Raw genomic sequence first — 19497 nt, forward strand, 5'->3', positions numbered from 1 at the left:
TCAGGCGCTTTGCTCCTTCTGTGTGACTAGTGGTATGGCAATACACCTCTACCCCGATATAACACGAATTTGGATATAATGCAGTAAAGCAGTGCTCCGGGGGGGGGACGGGGGACTGCGCACTCTTGTGGATCAAAGCAAGTTCAATATAACGCGGTTTCACCTATAACGCGGTAAGATTTTTTGGCTCCGGAGGACAGCGTTATATTGGGGTAGAGGTGTACTTCTGGTTAAAGCCTTGTTGCAGAAGTGGTCTTTGAAATGAGTAATAGTGAGAGGCTTGTTCTTGGTGTAAGCATTATTATAATTATTTGTATTACAGTAGTGCTTAGGTACTGCAATCCTGGATCAGGACCCTGTTGTGCTAAGCGCTGTACAAACAGACGACAAAAAACTGCCCTTGAACCAAAGACTGTACAAAGTTACTTGGGAGATTAGGCGATACCAAGGAATGCAACAAAAGTAACAATTTGTGTATTTCTGAATTCTTGTGCCTTTATTACAAGGCATTCTAACCTGGAAATTGAAATGGTAAGGACATAAATTTCAGTCCTTGTGGTTAGGGTGGGCAATAGCCGAGTTCCTTATCACATTTTTTTGAAAGATTTTCTTCCTCCCAACAAAAGTGAAATCTGTATATATGCTCATACAGGTATGTGTCTTGTGAAAGTCTTGCAGACTTTAGAATACACAGAACTGTATTTTGTAACCAGGTTACCATACGGTGGACAATGAATTTTCTATGCCTTCTTTTGGTTAAAAATATTACTGGCTTTTTGGGGGAGGAAAGTTGGGGGAGGGGGGGAGTTAATTTTCTTTCACTTTGCCCTGCCACAAATTGTGTGTTATATAACTAAATACAAAATTATGTGACTATCCAGTCTGTACAAAAAACATGTTTGTATTACCATTACCCTGTTGTACCTTTCTCTTCTCCCATCACTGTCTGTTTTACACCCATCTTCTTGTCATGTCTTAAAGTAGAACTAAGTTCTTTGGAGCAGGAAGTTTTAGTTAAATAACAAATTCTTTACAGCACCTAGCCCTTTGGGTGCCTGACGTTTTTGCAGGTCTCTTGATGCTTGTGAAATGCAAGTAATAAGGCTGTTTTAGATACAGTTTGTCTGTATCTGCTTTCTTTTGTAATGGGAAAGTAAACACATTTTTTTGTATTGAGAAAAAGATGTGGAGAAAGGAGCTGTTAAAGACATGGAGAGCCCTGGCCCAGCTAGTCTGCTTTGCTTGTTGATAGTTGGAATATAAATACATACTCCTAGCACTTCTGCAGTGAGCATATATTGAGGACCGTGCTTCAGTAAAGAGTCAGTGATTATAGCTTTTCTACTGTAATCTACCTATGCTAGTATCTAGATAACTGTTTGATATACTCATAGCTATAATTGCCACTCTACCATAAAGCAGGATGGTCTTCTTGGTCTATTTTAGGTACTTTCATGGTCCCAATTACCATACTATTTGAATATCTCACAATCTTTAATGTATTGATCCCCACAACACTACTAAAGTAGGGAATTACGGTTGTTCCCATTTTATAGCTGGTAAACTGAAATGCAGAGAGACTTTGCCCAAAGCCACAGAGGAATGTCAGTGATGGAGCAGGGAATTGAATGTCGGTTTTCCAACTCCCAGGCTAGTGCTACTGGATCATCCTTCCTCTCTTCTACTAGGGAAACTTTAATGTGCCATAAAGATGTCTCCCTCCAATTGCTAATGAAAATGCAGTGGGCTCAGTTTGTCTGGCATAAACAGAGTAACAAACAGTAGAAATGGTACCTATGTATCCTGGGTAAAAGAGAAAATGTGATGATATATTAATGTACTATTTGAGAAATAGTGTATGGTCACGTAATTAAAGTATCTTGTAATGCATACACACAAGGGACAGAGTGAAGATTGTGTTTGCACCCTTAGTTTGACACTTTCTGATATTGCTTAGCTATGTAATTTTAAAGTTCTGTTAACATCTTTTACATGGAATTTTGTAAATTTATTGTATATTATACTTGTGGATGGCAGGGTGGATAAAATCAATTTTTAAAAAAAAATCAAAAATCGGATTTTTTTGATAAAATGCTTTTTGAGGAAAAAACCTATCTAAAGATATCTTTGAGCTATAATGTAAAACTATCTCATCATGGAATAGGGATTATAAATTCTAATTCTATAGTATGAGATGATATATTCATGTAATGTTTAAGAAAAGTTTTGTAAATGAGTTCCAATAGTTTGTGGATTAGGGACCCAATTTTATGGGGTTCCAGGGGCTTCTGTATAGATTATTTAGGTTAATCTTTCTATCTACCCAATGGGACTCAGTGCTCAGTCTAGAAGATATCATCAGAGATGCTTAGTTTTGCAGTTCTCAAACTGTGGATTTGTGTCTCCAGAGATAACATGCTTGTTAACTGCAAAAATGTTTTTAAATAAGTAAATAAATATATATGTTATGCTCATATAAAGCACATGGGATCTTTATAGAGGAAGGTAAATACGTAGCATTTATTGAGAATACAACAGTTAGCATATGCTTTTTACACACACACACACTCTCTCTCCCTCCCTCCCTCCCTCCTTCCTGCAGTGATGTTTATAGTTACCAGTCTGTTGTAGCTCGAGTCAATCTAATGGCCAGTTAGACTGAGCAGAGTGTGGAGCTGGGTTCTGTCGGTCGCGATCTGATGCTCCGAGGCCTTGCAGGACTGAACCCAGAGTTCCATGGCAAAACACCCCAGCTTTATAGTTGTAAATTCCCATTTGAGTCCAGGCATTTTGCAATGTCATCCTGTAATCATTAGTCCTTAAATGGTGTTATCATTTGATGGTTATTGTCGGGCTTCCCATCGTTATCTCCTATTTGTTGTCTCACCTTCAGGGGTGCCTGCCTCACCTCTGAGGTCGTCAATGCTGCTAACATGTTTAACATCGGATACAATGGATGTTTTCTGATTGTCTCCTGGTCTTTCCAAGTCTCTCACTTCTTCTTGACCATCTGGACATTTGTGATGGCTTTCACACCTTATCTTTTCCTGATGCATGCATTCCTCATTCACACAAACAATCTCTTACAGAAATCTTCAAAGGTATACAGACAGCATTTTATATTCAGCAGAATACATTGTAAATCAAGCCTACAGTTTACATTGGGCTTCAGGCCCTCAACATTCCTCTAATCTCCTTAACATAGATACACTACAAGATCCTGTTTTTTACTTTCTAAACCTTAAAACAAAGAAATGTATATTTAACTAGCGTGCCTAATTTGTAATACATATAGGAAACCATAGTAGACATTATAACTTATCCTAAAACAAAAAGGTGACCATAAACAGTCATAAGGATTGTTCTGGTCTGTCATTCCTTTCTGCTATTCAAAAAGGGTAGCTGACAGGATGAAATCAAATCATACATTAATTCTCATAGTACATTATAAAATCCAGCTCCTACATATAGAGGTGAGAAATAAGAGATCTCAACCCTATTGTCCTGCTGCAAATTTGTGTACACAGAGTCAGTCCCCTACCTCTCCCTAAAAGTGCAAAGTTTCAAAAACTTCAATGAATAGAAGATTGTTGGGGGCGGAATAGATCTAGACAAGGAGAAGTCTGGAGATAAATGTGAGAAGGGAGGGACAGGCAGTAGAAACAAAAGTGAAAGTGTTTGAACAGTATATTCCAGAAGTCTTGAGGTCTTTCTGAGTGTAGCTTTCATTGATTTGAGATCTACCATACCATTCTCTCACTAGAAGGGAAAACCTATAATGGCAGCAGGCTGTAAAAAAGACCCAGTTTGGGAATATTTTAATGAAGTTCCTCTACCTGTGGGTAAGACAGGCATGAGTGCAAAATGCAAATTGTGCAACAAAGAAATGCAAGGCCTGGTGATGTTCTCCTCCTAATACAGCATGGCAAGAAAATCATCCAAATATTAATGATTAACCTGTTGAATTGGAGATCACCTCCCAATGACTTCATAAATATCTGCTTCAATTACCTTTGGTAAATAAAATAACCAAACAATCATTCATTTTCTGATATAGCTGTAAAACTAATTTAAAAAGTTTTCAAAATAAATCACTTAAAAAATGTATAGTGTGTACCTTCTAAAAATGAAATGTACATCTATCTCTGAGTTGTGGAGAATATGTATTAAGGTTATAACAACCAACAAGAATGCACTTTTATGTAGAAATCCATGATTAAATCGAGTCTTCCTGACTAGTGATTTTAAATCATGATTAAAATCAGTTTGATTTTAAATCAAATCCACCCTGGTGAATGGTATTTAGAACTGCTCTTAACAATGGTACTTTTTTCAAAGGGGAAAAGGCAAAGTACCAAGAAGGAAAAAGGGAACCAGAAAATTGAATAAACAAGTATTGCCACACTATAAAAACTTCACAGAAATTCTTTGTTTGAGAAGGGTGGCATAACTTTATCTTGTTTCCACTAGTCCTAAATAAGTGAGTTTGTCACGGAAGTCATGGATTCTGTGATTTTCCATGACCACCGTGACTTCTGCAGTGGTCGGTGCGGCTGGCCCAGGGGCCACCTGAGTAGTTTGGGCAGCCCATGGACCAGCAGCACTGACCGCTGCTGTGGCAGTCTCGGGCCACCCCCCAGCAGCAGCAGGAGTTTGGGTGCGTGTGGGAGGGGGCTCAGGGCTGGGGGTTAGGGCGTGGCAGGGGGTGAGGGCTATGGGTGGCGCTTACCTTTGGGGGCTCCCCGGAAGTGGTGACATGTCCCTTCCTCAGCTCCTAGCTTCAGCCAATGGGAGCTGTAGAGCCGGCACTTGGGGTGGGGGCAGTGCGCAGAGATAAGAGCTGAGGGAGGGACATGTCGCAGCTTCTGGGGAACCGCGAGGAGCCAGGTAGGGAGCCTGCCAGCCCCCCTCCCCTACCCGGCACCAGCTGGATCCCCCTCTATAAGTAATCCATGTACTTTTCAGGCTACTGCTATAGATGTTACAGTGCTGAATTTTTGATATTACTGTTTATTATTTATATGGCTTCAACGGTGTCCTAGGATAAGTTCATATGAAGACCATATTCTTTGCCCCAAATAACTTTAGGATCTGAATAGACACAGGTAATGATGAGGAAAGGGATACATCAAAAAAGCAAAGTGAGAGAACTGATAGTGTGGTGAAGTTTAGCATATTTCTTGTTAATTTCACAATTTTTGTAACACCTTATTTGTATATTCTATCAGTTTTGCTGGCTACTTTGCAGGAAGACTGGAGCATTTAGGCCTCGCTCCTTTAGAAAGAAGAGAGCTTTGAGGGGATTTGGAGGAGTGGGTTGAGGTAGCACATATTGAGTCAGGGGAGGGGATTTTATCACATGCTGTAGCATGCAGATAATAGACTGGAAGGAAAAGTTAATTGTGCAGCAGTTGACATTGCTGTAGGGATAAATAGGAGGATGTGGTTTAAGAGAGAGGTTACTTTTTCTTCAACAATTCACATTGATTTCAGTGGGATTTGTTGGTTCCCAGCATTTCTGGACCTCCGTCTACTATTTAGATGCCTAAATGTGGTTTTAGATACCTAAGTTTAAGCTTCTAATTTTGAAAATTTTGGCCTCCATATAAACAGAATTTTTGAAAGTTTTGCTGAACTTAAATGGGGAATATTTTTTACTTTTTTAAAAAAATGCTTGGTGAAACAATATTTTTATCTTTCAATCCTTCATCTGCCTGATGTAACTCTGATACTGACCAATTCATGTTGACTATTTTAAGAATAAATTTTACTATTTTTATTAATTCATTCTCTCTCAAAATTAGGCTTATGTATTCCAACAGACAAGGTGGCAGGGACTAATACTGGCAACTTTAATTGAAAAGTTGTCTTTGTATTAGGTGCCTTGGCTAATAATGCCTGTAGTGTTGGGTGTCCTGCTTGTGACAATGTCTGTATTGAACCACTGAAGATCTTGATTTATCCTCCAGGTACTGGAAGCTATAATTGCACAAGGGGCAGTAGAATAAAGAAAGACATTGTGTGTTAAGACTTCAGTTCTTTTGTTGGCTAGACATAGTGTAAGCATGTACTGACAGGCCACCCACTGGGACATGAATGGCAGGGATTGAATTTGTGGGAGCAGTGGCAGTTTGCAGTACTCTCCCAAGCACTGCCCACAAAATAAATGATGTCCACATGAGATGCCACACACAGATTGTGCAGATATGCAAAATATGATCATGCCGGTCCTGTGAGCCCCTTGGGATCAATTATCTATAGTGGGGTCCAAATATACCCATAGTCTCTGCTGGGCTTCCCCTCAGTGAGACCATATTCCTGGCTAGTCGTCTTGAGCTTGGCTCTCCCTTACTTGGGGGTTGAGGGGAGGAGGAGGGCTCAGATGCGTTGCTGGGCTTTTGGGGTTTGGCTCTTTCTTGTAGATAGTTGATAAGAAAAGTTACAGAAATCTGGTAAAAATCCATGGCTGGCAAGGCTAAGGAGAACAAGAAACTTCGTAAGTATATCAGGAACAAAGGAAATCCTAACAATAGTGTAGGTCCGTTAGTAGATGGAGACAGTAAAATTGTTGTTGATGATGCAGAAAAGGCAGAAGCATTCAAACATATATCTATTCGTTATTTGGAAAGAATTCTGAAGTACTAATATCACATGAAGATGATAAACTTCTCAATCCACTTTTAACTAAGGAGGATATTAAACAAGATCTAATAGGGATAAACATTTTTAAATCAGCAGGTCAGGAACTGATCCCCAAGAGTCCTAAAAGAGCTAGCAGAGGAGATCTCTGGCCCACTGATATTAACTTATAATAAATCTTGGAACTTCTAGAAGAGTGCAAGAAGGCTAATACAATGCTAATTTTCAAAAACGGCAAGCAGGATAACCTGGATAATTATAGGTCAGTTACCCTCATGTCAGTGGTGAACAAAATAATTCCTAGAAAAAGCTAATACGGGATCCAGTGAACAAGGAATTAGTTTGGTGGTAATAATCATGCCAATCAATATGCCTTTATGGAAAATAAGTCATGTTAAACCTGATTTCATTTTTTTGATGAGATTACAAATTTGGTTAATAAAGGTAATATGTAGGAACAAAGAAAGTAGGCCATACCTACATGATATGGGATTCTGAAAAAGGTCCTGGGGGATAATCAGCTGAACATGAGCTCCTAGTGTGATGCTGTGGCTGAAAATGGTAATGCAGTCCTTGAATACATAAACAGGGAAATGTTAAGAAGGAGTAGAGAAGTTATATTACCTTTGTATTTAGCTCTGATGTGATCACTACTGAAACACTGTGTCCAGTTCTGGTTTCCACAGTTCAAGAAGAATATTGAAAAATTGGAGAGGGTTCAGAGACGGGACATGAGAAAGATTAAAGGATTAGGAAGCATGCCTTATACCTGTGGTTCAAAACCTTTCCAGACTACTGTACCCCTTTCAGGAGTGTGAAGCCTGAGACCTATCCCCATTGCCTAAGCATGTAACTTAGGGTATGTCTACACTGGTACTTTGTCAGCAAAACTTTTGTCTGCAAACATTTCCCCCCCCCCCCCCCCCCGAACGACAAAAGTTTTACCGACAAAAAGCGCCAGTGTGAACAGCGTTTTGTCAGCAGGAGAGAGCTCTCCTGCTAACAAACAGCAGCTACGCTGCACGGCTTTTAGTGGCACGGAGGTAGCAGCACAGCTGTGTCGCTAAAATCTCTGTAGTGTAGCCCTAGCCTCAGTTTCATGGGGCCCCCTATGACGTGCAGCCCAGTCAGTTGCCCTGCTTGTCACCCCCTAACGTTGGCCCTGCACTTGTGACCCCCCCACAAACTAGTCCTGCAACCTCCAGATTGAAAAACACTGATCTAGATGAATTGACTTAGCCCCAGCAATACATGTACCCCGGGTTGAGAACCACTGTCTTATAGACTCAAAGGTCAATCTATTTAGTTCAACAAAGAGGAGATAAGGGGTGACTTGATCAGTATGCAAGAACCTACGTGGGGAAAAGTCTTTGCTAGACTGAAATATAAGGTGTAATACCAGTTGCTGGAAGTTGAAGCTAGACAAATTCAGACTGGAAATAAGGCATAAAAACAATGAGAGTAATTAACCACTGGAACAATTTACCAAGGATCATGGTGGATTCTCCATCACTGACTATTTTTAAATCAAGATGGGATGTTTTTGTAAAAGATATGAGCTCTAGGAAGTATTTTTTGGGAAGTTCTATGTCCTGTGTTATACAGTAGGTAAGATGAGATGATCAAGGGTCCCTTTTGGCCTTGGAATTTGAGACACTATGCCAACGTTGGGAAATACTAAATGCAATTTGTTCTTAGTCTGAAAAAGACTAGAAAACATGCCATATAGTGAGAGACTCAAGGAGCTCAATCTGTTCAGTTTAACAAAGAGAAGCTTAATGGGAACAGAAATTTGGTGATAGAGGGCTCTTCAATCAAACAAAGATATAACAAGATCCAATGGTTGGAAGTGGAAACTAGACAAATTCAAACTAAAAATAAGGTACAATTTAAAAAAAAAAGGAGGGGGGGGCCTCATATCCTTTGGAACAAGTTACCCAGGGTTGTGATGGGTTCAGTGGATTCTTCATCCCTGGAAATCTTTAAACCTAGATTGGACATTTTTACAATGGGCAACTCTACACTACAAGATTAAGTAAACTTAAGTTATATCGACGTACAGCCACTGCAGTAACTAAATCCATTTTTCATGTTCACACTAGGTTCATTCTCTTGGCGGTGTGCCTCCTCACCGGGGCATTTCCACCAATTTTAACTGACAGCCCGGAGCCCTACCGCCTGGGGCTGACCCTGCGTTGACCTAAATACACCAACCTAAGTGCTATGCCTCTCGCAGAAGTGGAGTTAAGTCTGTGTAGTTGGCAACTTACATTGGTGGGAGCAACATTGTAGTGTAGACGCTTACGGAGTTACGTTGACATAAGCTGCCTTACATCTACCTAACTTTCTGTAGCATACACCAGGCTAAAAGTGACGCTTGCTAGTTCAACCACAGCTATTGGACTTGAAGCAGGAATTAATTAATGAAAGACTTGTGGCCTGTCGTGTTGGAGGTCTGTCTAAATGATTACCATGGTCCTTATTTCTCAAAATCTATGAATAGATCAGAAAAGGAACCTTGGTAAGTTAGTGGGAGTTACCTTTTTGAGGAGATGTGACTATGATCGTTAGACCACGCGGCCATATAACTCAACAGGGATGATGTCTGTTTACAGAACAGTAAAGCTTTCTCTTTTGTTTATAAAATAAATGAAAGAACCCCTGAATTTCAACTGCTCAGCAGTCTTCTGTCGGTTGATTAATAAAACTGTGGCTTTCCAAAATCCAAAACTGAGTTGCTGTTGCTCTAAGTGCTATTTCTAAAGTGATAACAATGGTAATAAAATTGAAGCTTTCATACAAAGCCAGGTCAAGCAAATAAATTTCAAACTATGAGTTGGTTGTTAGTTGCTTGGTAAAGTGCTTATTATCCCCCCTCTCCTGGTGTGGTGTGTGTGTTTGTGTTTAAATAATGTTGCTTGAAAAGTTTCCTGGAAACTTGGTATTTCATAAGAATAGTATACCTACTGTGGTGTCATTTGGAAGTAAGCAACATGTAAATGACTGCATTCTTGAATGTTTGCTCACTGTTCATGTTTGTTGTATGGATACACATCACAACTTTTTTTCTTTTTTTTTTACTCTTTATAGGTCCTGCTGGGGACTTGCATCTGGCCTCAATGTGAAATTAAGGTAGAAAAACACATCTTCATATGTGTTTGCTAGTAGGATTTAGTTTATTCACTGGTCATGCCTGAAGAGTGATGTTCGTCTCTAGATGGCTAACTGCCAGGAAATATAAATGATTGTCCTAGAAGTCAAGCCTCTCTCCTATTTACTGGAGTGAAAATCACCTCCAGATATCGACGGAATATCAGCTACAGAAAATGCTTCACGTTATAAGGATGCCAACCACCTAGATTCATGCGCCCTATCTGTACAATTGTTGTGGATGGTTTGCCATCTGAAAGCTCCTCAAGCTCTTATCCAGGCCCTGTATCTGTTTCTGAAATGTCTCTGCTTCATGCTTTGGGCCCAGTGCAGACCTGGCTGGGACAAGAGCTAGAGAAGTGTGGCATTGATGCCATGATATATACTCGGTATGTCCTCAGTCTTCTGCTGCATGATAGCTATGACTACGACCTGCAGGAACAGGTATTTACATATTTTAGATGTTGTCTGGTGAAAATGGATGCTTGTATCTCTTATGTATTGTGTATTATACATTGGATACAGTTTGGATGTTTTAAATGTATTTCATCATTGAAAAACCGTGACAGGATCCGATTTGATTAGATGAAAAATTAAGTTTGATGTAGATAGCTTACTATAACAGCAGATATACTGCATTAAAGAATTTTATCACTTCCTGACTTCTATTACATTATGAAATTAGACCTTTGTAATCAACACTGGTATTTCATGAAATATAAAAATAGAACTTTGACATACATCCATTGGCTGCACTAATTTGGTGTAGAGATTTCTATAAATTGAGAGAGCCTTGCCAACATGGGTCAAATTGGGCTGGATCATGGTAATTTGTAACCCTTTTCCTGATGGATGTAGTCTTTTACTCCAGAATGTATGCTGGGATCGGGGATATGTAGGGTCTAGTTTTTGTGTTTATAGGTCTGCAGATAACTTGAAACAAAAAGCTGAGGTATGAACTGCATTTAATTTAACAGGATGTTGGCTGTGTAGCCTAATAAAGAATATACAAAAAACTGGTGAAATAGTTGCTCCGTTCATGACTCAAATCCACAAAAACAAGGAAATGAAAAGTTAAGCCACCTAACACTATGTATAACTTCTGTTCCTCCACCCACAGGCGCAAAACTTACTGTCAGCTGTGGGGCATCACAGACGATGCACTGCAACCTTAATTTTGCCCGCAACCTTTCCTTTTCCACCCTCCATTATTCAACTACTCCTTCCTAACAATATTAGGTGTAATGGTGTGTTGGTTGTGGTGGGTATGGGGAGAGAGAAGAGAGGTGGCTTGGTAAAGGGTGTGATAGAAAGCTGGCATCCACGAGGCAGGGATAAGGTTGTGGTGTGTGGTTCATGCTATAAGGTAGTTGTGATGATGGTAAGGGATGTGCTTCTGGGTGGAAAAGTATGAGGTATTATCAGATGGCTTAACTTGTCATATCCATGGGGGTGGTTTTGAGTTTAGTAGGTACAGAGTGTGTGATAGCAAGTCTAACAATCAAAATGAAAGTTTTTTATGTATTTCTCACTGGTGGGGTTTTTTGTTTGTTTGTATTTTTTTAAGCTTAAGCAGGTGCAGGGATTTGGACCTGTGGAGGGGGTCTAAAGACAGCCCCTGCCAAAGATTTTATGCACAAGTTGCTGCTGCTGCTGCACATAAGGTCTTGTGTCTTTACATTAAAACCTTTTCTGTTATGTACAGTACACTTGCACATAATATGCATATCTCTTGGTGCATAATTCTTGCTTATGAATTATAGCAGCCAAAAATGACCTGAAATTCAGTTAATACCCTCCCCTCGCCGTCCCCCCCCCCCCTCCCAAAACCAACCAAACAAAAAAACCCTGTGTATTGAACCAGTTCTGCTCAGGATACATTGTCTGAGTGCCAAGGAAATATTTCAACCAGAATCCAATTTCTAACCAACAAAAGCTGCACAGAAAATTCAAAGGGCCTAAAATTTAACACTCTGAAATCTCACAGGAGACTGCCACCTACTGTTAGAGGAAAATACAGATTTATGCCCCATTTTAAGCCCACCTTGAAACACAAGCCTAACTATACAGTTGCTACCAGGCACCTCCATAATGATGATTAAGTGTCAAAATTATTCATTATTTATCAGAGCTTGCAAAAAGCAGGATAATCATAATTTGAAGATCTGTACAACTTACTGTGAATGACTTTTCATTTTGGTGCCTCAACTAGGTACAGCTTGGGTTGTGAGCAGAGCTTGGAAGAATGCTGCCACTTTTTAAATCCGCCACCTGTGCCCCCTAATCTAACACTAGGATCTAATGAACCACAGGGGAGGATTAGAGCACAGGAGCCATCTGAATGTTCTCCGGTTATCTGGAGTGGCTCACAAATGGGTGCTAACCTCAGGGCCGACTGTTACAAATCAGGGCACAAACCCCAAACTGGTTGTGTTATACTTGGATGTCACCAACCAAGTATCAAGTGTGAACTCCTCTAGCACTGTAACAGCCTTAACAAGGAGTTGCAGACAGTCCCCTTGGAAACTCTGGTCTATCTTACCACCCAGGCAAGCCTGTCTTTGTAATAGATGGTCCCTTACACCAAAAATCACAATATTCAGGTTACTCCCAGTCTCAAAGGAACAGTCACTTACACCACGTGAATTGTAGCTTGTCTTTGGTGAGAGAGCTAATGCTTTTAGCCAATTGTCAGGGGGGTCCACTCACTGTGTGGCACCTCCTCCTGGCCATCCTGGGGATTAGCTTTGCTAGGTGCTATGCCCCCCTCTGGTGGTGCCTCTCCTGTCGTCCTCTTGCCCTGCAGACCCCTCTTGCTCCAGGAACCGCAGTCTCCCCTTCGTGAATTGGCCCTCCAGCCAGGTCACTATCTGTGTTTTCCCCCTTTCAGCTATCAAATTCCTGCTTGGCAAATGGACTCAGGCAGTGTTTCTGCTCATTGCCTCGGCAATGCCACTTTGTCAGCAGCTGGTACGGGGACCACAGCCCACCCTCTACTTCAGGTCCTGGCTCAGGGGCCCTCTCATGAGCAGGCAAGGTTTGACCTACCCCAGACCTCACTGCTTTTCCCCTGAGCCTTTTCCTACCTTCCTGGCTCTCCCTGGGTTTCCCAGCCCAAACTCCCCCTCCCAGGTTACTTGCCTCTAGCCCCAGACACACCTCCCTTCTCCCACAAAGTGAGACTTCTGCTCTCAGCTCCTGGGCTTTATACAGGCCTGACTGTTCCTGCCCAGCTGAGCCTGCTTCCAGTCAATCCCTGCTCCCTGGCTTCTGCTGCAGGTGCAGCCTGGGCAGTTAATTGGGCCTAATTTACCCTCTCAGGGTCAGTGTGGGGAGTACAATCCATCACACTAATTCTATGTTAACCTAACTAAAGATTTATTAACTAGGGGGGAAAAAAGAGTTATTTATGAGGTAAACATACACAAATGAGCTAGTCTTAAGTTTCAAAAGGTTAATAGAAGCTGCTGTAATGTGCAAGCTTTATATGTCTTTAGGTGTAATCCAAGTTAAGCAGTATGATCTCTTGCTTATGCTTAGAAATAGTGCCCACTCCAAATTCCAAGCAGCATAGTGATCCAGTTCCTTCTGGTCAGGGATTTTATTCACTTCCCCCAGAGTTCAAAGTGTGATTGGATGAGGATTTGTGGAAGTCCCAACTTCATTGGTGTGGAAGGAGCAATCAACAAAGTCTTTGTCTGGTGTATACAGGCCTTTTATTGGGCAGGAGATGGCACCTTTTGTGGTAAACTAGTATTTCACACTTGGTAATGCTTCTCTCCTGAGTGTATGGGGTTTAGGGTGACCAGATGTCCCGATATTTGGGGCTTAGTGTTATATAGGTGCCTATAAACCACCCCCACCCCGGGTCCCGATTTTTCATACTTGCTGTCTGGTCACCCTAATGGGGTTACCAGTTTCATAGCAAACACTTTCATAGTTACAAAACAAACACTTAAATATTACTTTATGACATGGGATACAGATATTATACATGAGATTAATGCATGCAGCATCCTACAAACATTTTGTGATGTCTAAACCCATTCTTATAAACTTAACAACTATTTTAACAATGCTAACACACAGGTGAGCCAGCTGGTTTTCAGCTATCCATTTGTCAATATTCAGTGAGGCCTAGGGGCATTGGCATGAGCTGGCACCTGGTCTGCCAGCATCACAAGCCCCACAAAAGAGAGGGTAGCTAAAATCCACCTTGCCCAGCACACTAACTAGTTAACATCTGTATAATCTACTTGTGGATATATCTCAAGTGGACAAAGCTTGAAAGAGTACAACTCCTCCTTCCAGTTTGATCCCAGCTTATAAGGAACCTTTGTGATGCTTCTGCCCTCTATCCCACACAATCTTTTCTTAAATTGGATAAGCGTCTGTTTTCCTTCAAGTGATTGTGCACATATACATTCCACTGTAGGTTTTGTGCGCCTATTATTCCTGGGGGAATTCTGCGCCAAAAAAAAAAAAAAAAATTCTGCACACAATATTTTAAAATTCTGTGTATTTTATTTGTCAAAATAGCACAATATAATCAGACCAGTTTCAATTATTTTTGGTCATTTATTTCAAAATACCGGTCAGCAAGTATGTCTGTAACAATTCAGACAATACAAAAGATTCAGGAAATGTTTTTTGACATAGATTCCTTACTAGGCATATTAATACAGAACTCTGAGTAATAATTCATTTAAACTACAATACAGAACCTCAGAAGCAGTGTTAAGGCTTGGGGGAGTTAAGGGTAATGGAGAAGCTGAGGGAGAGGGAAGTAAATTGCTGGGAAGGAGCCTAGGTGTGAACTTAGATGATTGTTGGGTATGGGTGGGAAAAGTATGGAACAGGGGGCTTTTTTGGGGTGGGGGCGGCGGGGAGGGATTGTTAGGGAGCTTCCCCTATGCAGACCCTGGCTGACCCCTAGCCTCTCCCATTCAGTCAGGCACATCTGACCCGTCCCCATGTGTTCCTGCACCCCATGTGTCCTTGCACCCCCGTCCACATGTGTCCCTCCACCCCCCCACTCAGACACCCCCTCCCCCTTTTCCTATGTGGCCCTGCACCCTCTCCCCCTGTCCCTTTGTGGCTCTGTATCCTCTTCCTGTCCCCATCTGTCTATGCCCCCCACCCAGACACTCCCCGTCCCTATGTAGATCTGCACCCCTCCCCCATCATCATGTGGCCCTGTACCTCCGGCCCACTGTGGCCCTGTGCCTCCACTCCCATTCAGTGCCTGCCCCAGTGTGTCCTCCCTCACTAGCCCTTATGAGCTACTGTCTGACTTCCCCAGCACCCCACGCTGTCTGTCTCCCCATAGCCCCGGTCTTCTGACCTGACTTGCTGCGAAGAAGGCAGTCTCTGTCTCTTCCCTGTAACAATACAGGGAACGATTCAGGAAACAAAAACGATTCAGGAACTGGTTTTTGACATATAGATTCCTTATTTGGAATTTGGCATATTAATACAGAACTTTGAATAATAACTCATTTAAACTACAATACGGAAACATATTTCCCGCATGCCTCAGAAGCAGTGCAAAGGCTTGGGGGAGTCAGGAGCAATGAAGGAATGGAGGGAGAGGGAAGTAATTGCTGGGAAGGAGTCTGGGAATGAACCTGGAGGGCAGTTTGTTATGGGTGGGAGAAGTAAGGAACAGTTTTGATTTTTGGGAGGGCAGGGGAGTAAGGATTGTTAGAGAATTGGGGTGCCTCCTCCATGCAGACCCTGGCTGACCCCTCTCCCATTCAGTCAGGCACCTCTGCTCCTGTCCCCATGTGTCCCAGCACCCCCACTCCCATTCAGTCCCTGGTTCAATGTCACACTACTAGCTCCTGTACCTCAGCCCCAGTCTGTCCCTCGCAACTAGCCTGAGCTGCAGCAGCCCCATGTGCCTCACTCTGTCCGTCTCCCCATATTCCATGTTGCCTCCACCTGGCCCTGTGGGCAGGGTGCTGTGAGGAAGGCAGCTTCTGCCCTCGCCCTCTCCCTCTCCACAGCTGGCTGCTCTGGCCCATGAACCAGCTGCCCTCTTTTCTAGCACCACATCAGCCCCTGGTGGGTGAAAGGTGTAATTGCAGCATGACCCCTCTCATGGCTTCCCAGAACAATCAATTATTCTGCAGGGGAGGAAAAATCTGTGGGGGACATTAATTGTGCACTTGCACAGTGGTGCAGAATTCCCCCAGGATCATCTCTTCATGCTCTCAGGAGAAGGCATAAAAGGGACGTGGTCACCACCTCCCTTTAAGGCTTTGTCTACACTAGCGCTTTTGTTGGCAAAATTTTGTCGGTGAGGGTTGTGAAAAAACCACACCCCTGCCTGACATAAGTTTCACCAACAAAAGCGCCGGTATGGACAGTGCTATGTCAGCTGGAGTGGGTCTCTGGCTGACATACAACTGCCGCTTATTAGGGCTGGTTTAATTATGCTGGCGAGAGAGCTCTCTTCCACTGGCATAGAGACGCTACGCAGGAAGCCTTAAGGTGTGAAGTGTAGATGTAGCCTAAGTTCCTTCTCACCCACTGAGATACAAGTTGCATTTGCTTCGATTAGCAGTTTTCAGAACTTTGATGAACATAGTTATTGTTTTAGTTTTAGTAGTTACCTGGAGGATTTAAGTAGTGTGCCATGTGCAGCGCCATTTTTCCTGTCACAGATAGATACAAGAGATGCTTGATTTGTCTGGGTGAGGGCCATGTGAGGGACAAACCTCTTTCCCCACCAGGACTAAAAAAGAGGGACTTTCATCTTGAACTTCACCTTGTGAAAGAGGTGATGCATCCTGAGTCAAGCCCCCACCATGATGCAGGGGACTCAGGATCAACCAGGAGTCCCCCTACAACTACTTCTGATTTGAAGCACAAGTCTGGTGACAAATGTCACACTTTCTCTTCACTGTCAGGCTCACTGAATCACTCTATGCATTCTGATGCTGACAAAAGCAAGAAGTCTTGGACTTTATGCAGAAAATCTGGTAAGCTCTCACGTGCCAATGTAAGGTTCACAAATTCAAACACTCGTCAGTCCTGTCTGAGGCAGCACTGTCAATTCCAGCTCTTCACCCAGGCCGGTCCCTCTTTTGGCTCCACCGGTACTGTTGGTACACTTACCTGAAGTGCCTTCCATTCAATGAGCCTACTTGTCCTCAAGGGATCTCTTTTCCTGACTGGACTATCCTTTTATGCAACCAATGACGGAGTCCTCAGCTCCATTGATGCAGTCACTCCAGTCCATTTCAACTCTGTTAGAGTTTGCCAGCTTTCTGTGCACCCTCACTCTCACTTTCTTTGGAGCTTAATGTGTTTCCCATAGCCAGACTACCTAGAACCCAAATGGTAACTGTTGCTCCCTATTCTAAGGAGGCTTATATTTCTTCTCCTGACTCTGAAAGTGAGAAATTTGTCTTGCCATTGCGATTGTTTAGATCATCTTACAGGTCTTTGAACACTGAGATCTAAAGGTCAGGACTGGCTATCTTATAGGGAAGTCCTGGCATGGGGTCCCCGTCATAGATGGCTCAATCTATGCAGTAGCCTCTGTGACCTTAGTGGTATTGGGCTGCTCCAAGAGACTGTAGACCTCCATCATGGTCATGCTCATGCTCTAGGAGGAAGTCTCCTACTCCCCTGCAACTGGAAACCTCTACTTGACATCCTATTACCATCCCTCAACCCTCTGAGCTGGACCCCATGGAGGAGGGAGAATTAATGGAGGAAACCTTATCATCCTCACCATATTTCTTCATCTTCACCATGTGTAGCTGTAACTCCAGAGCCCTTGTCTCCCCCTCTTTTCTCCCCAGAGGACTTCATAGTTTTTCAGAATCTCATGAGGAGTGTGGCCACTTCTCTAGAGGTGCAGGTGGAACTTGTGCACATTCTCCTAGATATTTTCCATATGTGCACCACGATCAGGAAGGCGAACTCTCGTGAAGAAAGAAAGCTGGTTGGCGCGCATTCAATTCTATCAAGGATGTTCTCCAAGGAAAAATCAACAAGGCAACACATGCCAACCTTTTCAACTCAATAGTACTGCCGGCAATGTGGTACGGCTGCAAAAATGGGCGCTGACGAAGATAGTTTGTCACAGAGAGGACGATGGAAAGAAGAATTCTGGAGATTTCAATCTGCGACCGAGTCCCCAATGAAGTGATGAGACAGCAGAGTGGAAATCAATGGACTGCAGCTGTTACTGAGTGGTATCCATGGGAACTGAAACAACCACTCGGCCAACCCCCAAAGAGATGGGAAGATTTTTATCATGAAAAGGCATGGTTGCACAGGGAGAAAGAAGGCCAGGATAAGAGAGGAATGGAAGACATGTTATGATTGGTGCAATCTATATGAGGGCTGAAGGACCAATTGATCAAGCTCCTGCCTCAGGAAGGATTCCACTTCCCATCAGTGAAGCCACTGAAAACTCTCTTGCAGGCACTAATCTCTGTACCTCCTACAGCAAAGCACGTGGGCTGTTCATTCTTTGGTGGTCACAGCTTCTAATGAGCAGTCCCATCAATCCCACCATAAGGCCACGCTTCTGGATAAGGAATTTAAAAGGCTGGATTCCTACAGCTGAAAGGTTTATTCCACTGCTACTTTTCAAATGATTAGCTAATTATCAGGCTCTTGTGTCAAAATAGTTTTATTTAATTTCTCTGCGGTTTTTAAATTTGCTGACAAGTTGCCAGAGGCATATAAGGAACAGTTTTTAGCTTTGGTTTCCGAGGGATATTTTACAGCTGTACATCCCTTTGGATAGTAACAGACACCCCTGATATACAGCCTTGTGTTCCATAGCCACTGCAATCTTCATGCAGAACACAATAGAAAACTTAAATTTTGAGATCCCAAACTATATTCTACTAAAACAGATGACACTTGGACTCTCCTGCAATACTTCGTTTGTTAAGAGTTTATGCGCCAGTTACAAAGAGGAAACTGTTTAGGCCACAAACTTATTCCAGACCTCCTTTCTGATAAAGGTCAGTGTATGCCTCTAAGGGTTTGTCTTCACTACCAAGATAAGTCGACCTAAGTTATGCTACTCCAGCTACGTGAATAACATAGCTGGAGTCAACGTAGCTTAGGTCGACTTACCCTGCTATCTTCACTATGCTGCATGGATGGGAGACGCTCTACGGCTGACTTAACTTACTCTTCTTGGGGAGCTTGAGTACCGTAGTTGTTCAGACAGTGCTCTGCTGTTGATTTAGCGAGTCTTCACTAGACTTGCTAAATCAACACCCCCGCATTGATTGCAGCATTGTCGATCTCCCTGGTAGTGAAGACAAGCCCTTAGAGAAGGTCTTCCCTTCCCATTCCCCATACACCTTCTCCCTGTATTTTCAGGGACTCTTCTCACGAGGTGGTGTTTCTTCAGGAAGTTCAGTCTCTTCTAGAATTGGGAGCAATAGAAGTTCCTCACCAAAACAGGAAAAGGCTTTTATTCCTGGTACTTTCTGATCCTAAAGAAATCTTGTGGTGTCTGGTCCATTCTAGATCCGTGAAAGCTGAACTATTTCATCAAGAAAATAAAGTTCAGGATGGTCACCCTCACTTCTGTTATCCCTTCCCTGGAGATTGGTATGCTGCCCTTGCCTTACAGGACTCCTACTTCCATGTGGTGATACCCCCTTGCCCCTTTCTAGAAGAGGAAAAATTACTTATAGGACTCTCTTCGTGTGTCTTAAATGTCTG

General features: G+C 42.5%; 1 protein-coding gene across 1 annotated transcript in view; it reads left to right on the top strand.

Moving 5' to 3' along the window:
• Window positions 1–19497, top strand: part of KIAA0232 (KIAA0232 ortholog) — a 101190-nt gene that overhangs the window by 18999 nt on the left and 62694 nt on the right. The window contains exon 2 of the mRNA XM_065404853.1: window positions 9730–10233. Within this exon, the coding sequence (XP_065260925.1) occupies window positions 10003–10233 (231 nt within the window). The 5' untranslated portion in view covers window positions 9730–10002. The remainder of the gene's footprint in view (window positions 1–9729; window positions 10234–19497) is intronic.

The sequence above is a fragment of the Emys orbicularis genome, chromosome 5 (assembly GCF_028017835.1).
Source record: "Emys orbicularis isolate rEmyOrb1 chromosome 5, rEmyOrb1.hap1, whole genome shotgun sequence".
Taxonomy (NCBI): Eukaryota; Metazoa; Chordata; order Testudines; family Emydidae; genus Emys; species Emys orbicularis.